The sequence below is a fragment of the Grampus griseus genome, assembly GCF_964374135.1.
Source record: "Grampus griseus genome assembly, chromosome: 18".
NCBI lineage: Eukaryota > Metazoa > Chordata > Mammalia > Artiodactyla > Delphinidae > Grampus > Grampus griseus.
The window spans coordinates 79,089,033-79,101,112 of NC_139012.1; the positions used below are offsets into that span (position 1 = coordinate 79,089,033).

At 40.6% G+C, this 12,080-nt stretch overlaps 1 protein-coding gene across 1 annotated transcript in view; it reads right to left on the bottom strand.

The window, feature by feature from the left end:
* IFT88 (intraflagellar transport 88) overlaps positions 1-12,080 on the bottom strand; it is a 74,800-nt gene that overhangs the window by 51,574 nt on the left and 11,146 nt on the right. The window contains exons 4-9 of the mRNA XM_082675670.1: positions 7,904-7,960; positions 6,721-6,774; positions 6,047-6,110; positions 5,311-5,380; positions 2,278-2,368; positions 764-868 (exon numbers count right to left, since the gene is read on the bottom strand). Of these exons, the coding sequence (XP_082531796.1) occupies positions 764-868; positions 2,278-2,368; positions 5,311-5,380; positions 6,047-6,110; positions 6,721-6,774; positions 7,904-7,960 (441 nt within the window). The remainder of the gene's footprint in view (positions 1-763; positions 869-2,277; positions 2,369-5,310; positions 5,381-6,046; positions 6,111-6,720; positions 6,775-7,903; positions 7,961-12,080) is intronic.

A 12,080-nucleotide genomic window follows, 5' to 3' on the forward strand; every position in this document is an offset into this window, starting at 1 on the left:
GCGCAATGGTTAAGAATCTGCCTGACAGTGCGTGGGTTCGAGCTCTGGTCCGGGAGGATCCCACATGCCACAGAGCAACTAAGCCCGTGAGCCTAAGCCCGTGAGCCACAACTACTGAGCTTGAGCTCTAGAGCCCGCGAGCCACAACTACTGAAGCCTACACGCCACAACTACTGAAGCCCGTGTGCCTAGAGCCCGTGCTCCGCAACCAAGAGTAGCCCCCATTCGCGGCAACTAGAGAAAGCCCGCGCGCAGCAACAAAGACCCAACGCAGCCAAAAATAAATAAATAAATAAATAAATTAGAACCCCATTATCTCTCTATGTTTGGTGACGGATGTTAACTGGACTTATTGTGGTGGTCATTTCAAAATATATACAAATATCAAGTCATCGTGTTGTATACCTGAAACTAACAGAACACTGTATCCCAATTATACCTCAAAACAAAACAAAATGAATCTCGTTAAAGTATCCACACTGAATAGAACCCAAATATTAGCAATCTTCACGAGTCCTTGGCTGGTAGGTTTACAAGTATTTACTACATTATTAAAAATGACTAATTAACTAACTAAAGAAGATCACTGTACATACCAAAGATAAGAGTGGTCCCATGAACTAAAGAGTATTATTAATCTAATTCTGGGCACCTTAAGTCCAATAAGGCTTAAAGAACAAGAGAAAACAAAAAAGAAAAAGAAGTTCTGGAATCTATAAATTCTCGCCAAGGTAACTGTACTCAACAGGTACTTCATACTTACTGAGTAAGTTAAATCCAAATTGATGTTTTCTGGACTTGTAACTTGTTCTCGTTGCCTCACCAGGACTCTCTCTTTTCTTCCTGCATCTTTTGCCTTTTCTAAGGCCTGAAATCAAATGTATACTGTGTAAACTCCTCTGAGCACTCACACGGAATTTGGTGCATTCGGGAAGTGTCTGCGGGAAGCAGGGGTGGCTGCCATTACCCCTGGGTTCCCTGATGCCCCGTGTGCTCCTATCATAAACTCCCCTTCTATTGTTTAAACGGGAGCTCTTCCTCCCGCATGGAAAGGCCGAGTGTCTTCTCTGGGAAAAAAGAGGAAGCGTGGGGGTTAAGACCTGGAGCACACCTGCTCCACGTCGAGGTTCTCCATCACCTCACCTCCCACCCCCTTTCGGTCTGACCATGTCTATCTACTTCCTTTTTCCTCCCAACTCCTGAATCTTTGGTGTTTTAATTCAATCTCATGAGGTAGGAATTTAGGTGGATTTGTTTGGTTTCTCGGATGCTCAAAATACAGACAAGTATTGGATCATGGATCATGGATAACTGCTACCCAATACGACAACAGATCCTTAGTTTCGCTCAGATCTTACTCAGGATGCCAAGAACCTTTTATCAATTTCCACTGAGAGACTGACCACAGTCACATTAATTAAATATGGAATTTTTTTTTTAGAACTAGATAAAAAAGCACAGGTTCTGTGAGCAATAAAAGTAGCTTATACTGGGGCTTCCCTGGTGGCGCAGTGGTTGAGAGTCCGCCTGCCGATGCAGGGGACGCGGGTTCGTGCCCCGGTCCGGGAGGATCCCATGTGCCGCGGAGCGGCTGGGCCCGTGAGCCATGGCTGCTGGGCCTGCGCATCTGGGGCCTGTCCTCCGCAGTGGGAGGGGCCACGACAGTGAGAGGCCCATGTACCGCAAAAAAAAAAAAAAAAAAAGTAGCTTATACTGAACCTTTCTAATGGTATTCATTGATCTGATAACTAAGTCACAGAAATTATATTTATGTGGTATGATGACCAAAGTAATGTGAACAAAGCAAACTAAGAGAAAAGATTCAATTTAAAAAAAAGCAGCAGAGTTGGATTGCCAAGAAGCAAACCACGATTTTGCAGTTTACCTAGGACAAAATACTTTAGAGCAGTCAGCCTTGAAGGAGAAAACAGCCCTTAGTGCTGTGTGTGGGCCATGGGCTCCACCTGCAGCAGGCTGTGCGTCCCATTCAGCAGTCCACCAGGCTGCAAAATTTAGCCAACCGATGCAATGGAATTTTTTCCCCTCCTTAAATGACCAATGTGAAAAATTACAAAATCAGCCAATTGTTTTGACTTCAGAGTTTATGAAGCAGAGTTTCAACTGCAGGTTCTCAAAATAATTATTTCAGTGAAAACTCTAAGGCCAGTCCACAACAAAATGAAAGTATTTATCTATACATGTGCTTACATAGGTACATACATAAAGATACATATGCACACACTTCACAATCTTGAATCTTATAGTTTATGAACTCACCAATTTTAAGTCTCCACAACTGTTAGCAATACAGCTTTCTTCTACCAACTCATTTACTTTCTTCTCTAATTGTCTTATCTTTTCTTCTGGACTGTTAAAGAAAAAAGTAAGTATATTTGAATCATTCAACCACTAACAATACACACAAAATTTAACCTACTTTTAACATTGTTCATCATGTGCTTATAAACTTTAAGAGTAAGTCACAGATAAGACAAATATATAAGGGGCCTTAAAGAATAAATGTGCCACTGTTTTTAATAACTACATTATATAATTATTCATAATAGTAAAAATAACCAACATTTATTTAGCATAAGTGTAATTTAATTTTGAGCTAAATGCTTTACCCTAATTATGTCACTTAATCTTCACAAGAATATTTGATACAAGTACTATCATTATCTCATTTCACTGACAGGGAAACTGAAGTTTAGAAAGTTAAGTATTGGCGGTCCAGTGGTTAGGATTCTGTGCTTCCACTTCAAGGGGCACGGGTTCGATCCCTGGTCAGGGAACTGAGATCCCACAAGACACACAGGGCGGCCAAAAAAAAAAAAAAAAACGAAAGAAAGTTAAGTACTAAGCCTGAGATCATACAGCTAGTAAGTAACAGAGCCAGGATTTAAACACATGATAAGGTAACTCTAGGGCCATGCTATTGCATTACCATCCCCAAAGGAAAGCAGATTCTATGGCAAATGAAAACTTTATCTATGGTTAGAAAGACTGAAGACCCCATAAAAGAGAGAAAATTATTTACTACCAAATAGATACCACAGAGACTTTTTTTTTTTTTTTTTTGGCCGTGCTGTGTGGCTTGTGGCATCTCAGTTCCCCGTCCAGGGATCGAACCCGGGGCCATGGCAGTGAAAGCACCAAGTCCTAACCACTGGGCCGCTAGGGAAGCCCCACTCACCACAGAGACTTCTAACGAGGTGAGGAAGTTTAAAACCCTGACTTCATTAGTAGCAAACGAAGTGTCCCCAGATCAGTCATGTTTCAAACACAACATCAGTGTTGCTTTACTACCACTTTCTTTCAATAAAACACAACACTCTGAATGTACGTTACTGCCTAAATAAACTTTTACTACAAATATATCACAGTAAACATCAATTCTCTTAATTCTCTACAAATGGACTTTTAAAAAGAACACAGGAATAAATTTCACAGTATAGGTTTGTCTATAAAATCATATTCTTCAGTAAAACCTGGGATTAAGACAACATATTTTATTAGTTTATAGAGATTGCAAAATTCTAATAATAGATGGTGGCTTTCTAAAGGTTAAAAAGTTCAGAATTCAAAGTACGGAATTCTATTTTCAAGCTGTCTGAAACACTCTAATAAATGTCTTTAAATGTTGCTTACAGGTTGTTATAATTAAGCCTAAAATATCAATATAAAAATGTAATGCTAAAACTCTGTAAGAGAATTTTATGAAGACAGTGAAAGTCACTACCCCATCCCTACCAGCCGCCAGGAGAATGAACTCTGTGCAGACACTGCTGGGCGCCTCCACAGGAGCCTGCCGCCGCCCTGCGTCCCTGAACGCGAAAGCTAGGCTACAGGAGAGTCTCACCCTCCTGCCGAATGTCTGGTTCCATCAGGCACGTGTGATGAATTTCTGGCCAATGAGAAATGAAGACGCGTCTGCCTGGGGCAGATGTCTCCCGGAAAGATCCCTGCTCTTCAAAGAGGACCTAAGACTGAGCACCTTCTGACTCTAGGTTTTATCAACTACAGGAAGGTTCTGAGCTCCCGTGGCCCTCCTGGAATCACGAGGATGGGCAGGCTCTTGAGAAGAGCCAAGAGAATCAGAAAGAAGCTGAAGCAGCGTGAGGTTATTGAGAAGTTAAATTAACCATCCTCCAGGCCTCCTGTTATGGGAGATAATAAAACATTCTTGTTGTGTGTGTTTTTTCTGACGTTTCCAGCTGTTAGCAGCTGACAGGATCCTAAATGACATATTTAAGTAAGATAACATGTATTTGTTAGCAAACTTGCTGTCATTAACTAGGATACAAAGTACACTGACTTTCTATATAAGTTCCTTATTAGTCAAAAAGAGAAATTATGTAATTTATACAATAGCCCAAATACCAGGTTTAAGAATTACAATTTAAAAACATGAGCCCTGGGGCTTCCTTGGTGGCGCAGTGGTTGAGAGTCCACCTGCCGATGCAGGGGACACGGGTTCGTGCCCCGGTCCGGGAAGATCCCACATCCCGCCGAGTGGCTGGGCCCATGAGCCATGGCCGCTGAGCCTGCGCGTCCGGAGCCTGTGCTCCGCAACCGGAGAGGCCACAACAGTGAGAGGCCCGGGGACCGCAAAACAAACAAACAAACAAACAAACATGAGCCCTGGAAGTAGACCGCCTGGGTTCAAGTCTCAGTCCTGCCGTGTACTAGCCTGACCCAGCGAGCTCTCCGTGCTTCCCTCCCCCTGAACTGATGACACAAGAGCTCAGGGAAGCTCGTGCACAGCGCAGGGCACGCAGTGATCGCACAGAGAGCACTCGGTAAATGCTGGCTGCTATCACTATTTGTAAAATCTAATGGTGCTTAGATATCAGTAAATGTACACAGCTGAATTTACACCGTAGCTTTTTAGCTACTCTCTAGTCAATGGCACAAAACTAAGTTAATTCTATAAAAAATTATATTTCTCAATATCAATATGACAAACTAACTTATACATTTTCTTAATTTTTTTCTTTGAAATATTCTTTTAAAATAAGAATATCTTATTACATGTACAGCAACATTTGGCCTTCAAGAGAATCAATACTGGCACGTACAAAAATCAGATACATCTTCGAGTCAATAATATTACAGTAAAACTGCATGGAATACACAGGGCTGCTTTTCTGAGACTTGATTCTTTTGCTAGTTCCGAGAACCAGGGATGATGCTTTGGTTACTATTCTGCTGACATGAACTTTTCAAATACATAAGGATTATGTACTTGAGAAGTAAAAGTTAAGAACATGCAACCAACCACAGCAGAGCAGCACAGGACTTGCATACCTGTCTTCGTTCCTGGCCTCCAGGGGCGGTGCAGGGCCCCGCGACTGACCGAGGGGGTCGAACGCAGAGCCTGAGACACAGTCAAGAGTTCACGTTTAGTGCTCAATCCAGCACAACTGAATGGATATGAAACCGCGCACATGCTATTTAATTTACCTATTTATTAAATGGAATGGACATTTTTATGCTTACATAAATATTTTGCATATGAAGAAACTGGTAAGATTTTTAACATACATAAAAACATGTAAATAAAACTGTGTGTTACCATGTAAAAACAAAAATAAATATCTCTCAGTATTTATTTCTCCCCCATAGTAATCAGTAATCTATCCCTATTATGAACTCTAAATGGCCAATCATGTGAGTAATAACCTGGTATTAGCCTTTTAATTTTCCATTACTGGTATGATAATCATTAATTTTTGTCATAACAATTTTATTTAAAAATTATTATTTAACTTATCATATATTTAAATACTGTTTTCACCTTTAATTCTTTAGCTCTAACTCACACACAAATTTTAGATGTAGAGCTCGGCATATTTTGGCAGATTACATGCCAGTGTAACTACCACCTCAACTGGGATGCAGAACATTTTCATCACCCCTTTCCTTTCTTAATGGTACCTAAAATAATCAATGGCATGTTAGATATGGTAATATATTTACACATACAAAAACATTTAAAAAATTTAAAGATCTGAAAAAAATTAATAGCTGAAATAGAACAAACCTCTCAAAGCTGCTTTGGTAAAACCAGCTGCTCTCACTGCTGTCATGGGTCTAGTAACTCCATCCTTAGGAGAACAAGCATCATTTAAAGAGCATTCTTAAATAAGACCTGCCTCTTACTTGCAGAGCTGCACGACACACGTTGTAAATACAGCCTAGCGTGTAACACTGGTTTCGTCCCCTGCCGGCTTGCTCCGTGCTCCCACCTCCTCATGTGCCGGCCTGTCTGCCCTTCACCTTTCCTCTGTCAAATTCTGATTCCTTGTCTAACTGGACTTACTCCCAGTTTGAAAAGAAAAGCACTCTTAAGGATTTTTAGATAGTACCTTACGCAGCTTAGTAGCTGGCTACTCCCCTACTTTTGGTTGGTCTCCTATATGCCTAAGAGAGAAACCACAGAAACTGCTGTAAATGACAGCAAAGGAAGAGCGGGTCCCAGAGTACATCCTACAAGCAAACTATCAGGCCTATGTCCATTCCCAGTGGGATTTCATTTGAGACCTGAGTAAATAAATCCAAAGAGACTTTGCCACCAAAGATTTCAAACGGTCCAAACTTCAGCCCACAGTTTAAAGAACCAGGGTCACTATATAAGTAACAACTTAAAAAAACTTTGGTAATAATATTCTAAGTCACAGGAAAGGCCCAAAATGAACACCCACACAATGGAGATACCTGAATAGCCCCTGTCATTGGTCTTCCCATTGACGATGCCAGGGATGTCTTGGACTAGTAAACAAAAAACTAAGTTAAAACGATTCCAAAAAATGCCTACATTTAATTTTATAAACCAAAGTATAAAAGTTTTCTTTATAACATTTTTTCCTTCATCCTATTGGCAAGTAAACCTAAACATAATTTTTTCCCATTTATCTCCCGAGGATATAGGATCAAACAATAAAACTCTAAAACAGGCATTGGCAAACTATAACCCGCAGCCTTTGTACTGGGACACAGCCGCAGTCCATTTGCCTGTACATCGTCTGTGGCTGCCTCTCTGAAAATGCTGAGCTGGGTTCCGAAGAGCCTAAACCACAGGGCCCTTCACAGAAAAGCTTGCTGTCTCCTATTCAGAAACATCACCAAAAACCAAATTTATGAGTGATACCTGCTTTGGCTGATTAATAAACGTATGCATCACATGACACACTGTTATATAACGTATAAGGCCACTTTCTTCATTCACAGGAAGGGACACTTGGAAGGCAAGTGCCCGGGACCTCTAGGTTCTAAAACCATTTTTATGACCCCTAAGAAATATTATCATAAAGACTAGGAAACACTATTTCACCTCATTCCTCCATTTTTCTCCCATTCCTTTATTATTTCACATAAGCTAAAATATCCAAATTGTAGGTACTTTGGGCAAGATTTAGAAGATTTTATTTTATGGATTTTAATATAGCATCTTTCCTCCAACGATCTCAAATAAAAGCAAGACCCAATTATATGCCTCTGAAGTTTTTCTTAAATTTTATTTTTTCATGTATTAATTATTAAGTTTTTAAAAATTATAAACATTATGTTTAAATAACATCTAACCTCACATAAGATATATGAATGGAATACACATGACATTTGGTTATATTATATAGAAAATGAAAAGAAGTCAATCAACAAACACGAGGTTTACAGGTAGGAAAAGACAATAAAATATTTTCTGTTATATTTAAAACCAAAATGACTAGAATATTCAAAGCTATTAATCAACAATATATAATGTTCATCACTAACCAAAATGGAAAATATATCCAGGTCATGGGCTGAAAGGTAGCCAGACTTATTTAGAACTAACTGCCTAAACTGAACTTATGTATGAGAAAATGCATCTTCATATCTTCAGCTTAAGAAAACCTACCCCACATCCAGTAGCTACAGGTCTAGCAACTGCTGTGCTTGGTATTTTAGCAGTTATCTTGGGGAGGAAAAAAAACATAGTTAATAGAATTCAGATTAAGTTATATAATAGAAAACTGGAAAAGAAATAGAAAATATAGGCTCATCAATAGAGAAATATTTATATAATATTTAGAATAATTTCTTTTAAATTATTCTAAATATTAACGAGCTCAAGTATTTTAAGTATCAGGAAGGAGACCTATTCTGGAACTCATTTTAAAGGAGAAAAGGGACTTTAGAATGACTTGAGGGGCCAATAAGACAGATGAGTCTTCACGGTCACGCCTACCATTCATTTTGCGTGATTATCACTGCCAGACCGCTGGGTCTAACAACAGACAGAGGATCTCAGGGAATCTGGGGTTGAATCTCAGCTCTCCCTCCACTTGCTTGTTTATTTTATCTCTTTGAACCTAAATGTTCTCATCTCTGAAATAAAGATACAAAGTATGTTGATCACAAAGTTGTAACTGGAATCAAACAGGACCACAGAGGTGAAAAAGTGCGCTAAACAGGTTAGCTGTTGGGCATCTTTGTTTAAGTATTTGATTAAAACATCATTTTTAGAGGAGTTCTACTTCTGGCTTGACGGACCACTGTTTTAAACATCTCTCCCTCTAAGAACTACTAAGGCGGCTGGGGACAAAAATATTTTTGCTAAAAATCAGTTTGTATACATTAGAGAACCATCAAGGCCATGAGGAATTACAAGGCCTCAAGCTGAGGAACAGAATGGAAGACTGAGGGCTGAGATGCGTCTGGGCTGCTCTTCTCCCAGGGGTGTCTGTTAATGCGGAAGGCCAGGCCGCAAGGGTGAACAGAGCTTTTCACAGAAGACAGGACTGAAGACATAAACCCTGGAGCTGGGCCTGCTGAGGTGGCAGCCCTGGGAATCCTCCAGTATTCAGACTTGACTAACCTCCAAAGGCTACACTCAGACTGGAAGGGAAATCAGAAGGACACCAGCCCTTGTAAGACCTGAGCCCAATTCAGAATCATCTCAAACTCAACTGGCTTGAGGTGATTCAGGGTTCCTTGAATCTCTGAGGCCATAAGCAAAAGTAAATTCTCTCCAGTAAAAGGTATCTGTCCTGATAAGGCAGCCACTACCCACATGTGGCTGTTGAGCATTTGAAGTGTGGCTCAGGCAATAGGACCTGGATTTTAAAACGTTACTTACTTTTAAATGATTTAAATAGTCACATGTGGCTAGTGGTTATCACACTAGACAGCAGAGACATACAGCTGTAAATTATCTCTAAAAATTTTCATTTACAATGCCTGGCATTCAATCTAAAACAACCAGACACATAGGAACAAGACTACCTAACCAAAACCAAGAGAAATAAATGGAAAGACAGGCAGAAGGGGAAACATGCGATGGAAACATCAGACACAGGCTTTAACACAACTATGGTTGATACGTTCAGCGAATTAAAAGACAAGATGACAATTTCAGTAGACAACTAAAAACTATAAAAAATGGATGAATGGAAATTCTAGAACCGAAAACTGAAAATAACGTAAAATTCTGGCATTGTCCAGAAAGTAGTAAAATACTAAATTATACTAGACTTTGATAAGTTAAAGATGAGTATTGTAATCTTTACAAAAACACTAAAAAATGGCTAAAGAATGTAAGCTCCCAAGATAACAGAAGGAGAAATGGAATAATAAAAAATAAACAAAAGAAGATAAGAGGGCTTCCCTGGTGGTGCAGTGGTTGAGAGTCTGCCTGCCGATGCAGGGAACGCGGGTTCGTGCCCCAGTCCGGGAAGATCCCACATGCCGCAGAGCGGCTGGGCCCGTGAGCCATGGCTGCTGAGCCTGCGAGTCCGGAGCCTGTGCTCCGCAACGGGAGAGGCCACGGCGGTGAGAGGCCCGCGTACCGTACCGCCAAAAAAAAAAAAAAAAAGGAGATAAGAAAGGAGAGAAAATGAAACATAAAAAAGGCAGGAAAAAATAAACAGCAAATACTAAGGCAACAAATTTAAACCAAATCCGTAATTTCATTAAATGTAAATAGACTAAAAGAAGAAGATTATCTGACAATATTAAAACAAATACAAAAAACCCAGAGCTCTATTCATGCTGCTAATAAATACATCTTAAATATACAGATATGAGAATGCTGGAAGTAAAAAGATGGGAAAGACATACAATGTAAACACTAGACAAAGAGAGCCTGAGTAGCTCTAGCAATATACTAATATTTGACAAGACAGACAAACAGCATTACTAGAGATAGGATATTTTATAACAATAAAAGGGTCAATTTAACACAAAAATATAACAATTCTAAATGTCTTTACTCCAAATATATAAATCAAAAACCTAAAAAAAGGAAGAAAACCACAATCACAGTGTAAGATTTGACCGTTTTTCTCATTAATAGAACTGTAGTTCCTCTCCACAAAAAAAAATCAGTAAAAATACAGAAAATTTGAACAAAACCATTAACAAACTTGACTTAATTGACAGATAACAGGTCTTGGAAAAACATGAAAAGGAAGGATGTGGGTCTCAGCAATATTTTTCTGTGAGAACAAATTGAAGGAAAGAGACCATTTTTCTTTTTAACTACTCACTAATGACTAGATCTGTTCTTCTGGGTTTTAGTTTTGGCACTGGACTGATCTCTTAAGTGGACTGGATCCTACGTTACCTCTTTCTTTCTTCACCTTGCACCCTCACCCACACTGCCTTTCCTCACAGATCTCAAGGGCAATCTGAACTGTGCACATCCTTAAATATTCAACTGTAAATCTATCTTCTAAGCAGCCTCTTCTGATTGTCCCAACTAGTGATAAAGAACTTATCTTTGTGGTCCCATAGCAATTTATACTCTTTTTACAACACATAATATATTATGCCTTGTAATTTCTATTTCTGTCCATTTTATTCTCCTCCTTAAGTTCCTCTGGAGCTAGCTGGAATTTTATCCCTCTTAAGTGAGCCCAGTCCCTTTCATATAACAGTTGCACAAATTTTTCCCATTTAATACAGTATGTAAGGTGTGATGAAAATATCATTCAAGGCGGCTGGAGACCTGAGCTCTGTCCTGGTTACAGGTAAGTGTGAGACCTCGCCTCCCCAGGCTTGTTTTCCTCATCATAACGTGAGGATCTCTGAAGTCATTTCTAAATATGATGAAGGACCAGCCTGGAGACATTACCACCTGTCTGATACCCAGAATCACTAAACTGAAGACAATGTTTGCTTATTTACTAAGTCATGTGATAAAGATCTGTGGAGGACCCACAGCAGGCAAAGAGAGAACAATATGATGGTCTGCCTCCTCAGAAAGCTTATGGCCTTGTCATTAGCCAAGTGTAAGAACTTAGCCTACAATTTTCTTTCCATAATGAAGGTAAACTTAAAATTAAAATATAGCTTGCGGAATGTGTAGTCAAGAATTGACTTCACCCAAAGAGAGGTCTGGCTTTGCCCTTTGCTACTGGGAGGAGATCTGCAGGCCCCTGGAATGTCCTGTATGACACACCCCTGTTTGCCTGGGGGCTTTGGCCACCAGACAGTCTAAACTTCAGACTTATGAGCCTGAACCTCCAGGAGGGGCTGGAGACAACGGGCAGCCATGAGGACAGTATGTGATGGAGCTCCATGAAAACTCTGGACACCACAGTGGTGGGAGGGCTTCCTTGCTGGCAGTCCTCCCAAGTACCGTCACCACTCAGAGTGGCTGGGAGGTTAATGCTACCCAGGGCTCCACAGGGAAAGGATGACCAGAAGCCCCACGTTTGGACCCTCCCAGACTGTGCCCTGTGTCTCTCTTCTCTGGGCAGATTTAACCTGTATCCTTCCCCTGTAATAAACCGTAAGCATACCAGCTTTCAGCAAGTTCTGCGAGTCCTTTCAGAAAAGGACCAACGCTGAAGGTGGTTTTGCAACTGGTGTCAGAAGTGAGGACGGGGCTTCCCCGGTGGCACAGTGGTTAAGAATCTGTCTGCCAACGCAGGGGACACGGGTTTGAGCCCTGGTCCAGGAAGGTCCCACAACTGCGGAGCAACTGAGCCCACGAGTCACAACTACTGAGCCTGCGCTCTAGAGCCCGCGAGCCACAACTACTGAGCCCACATGCCACAACTACTGAAGCCCGCGCACCTAGAGCCCGTGCT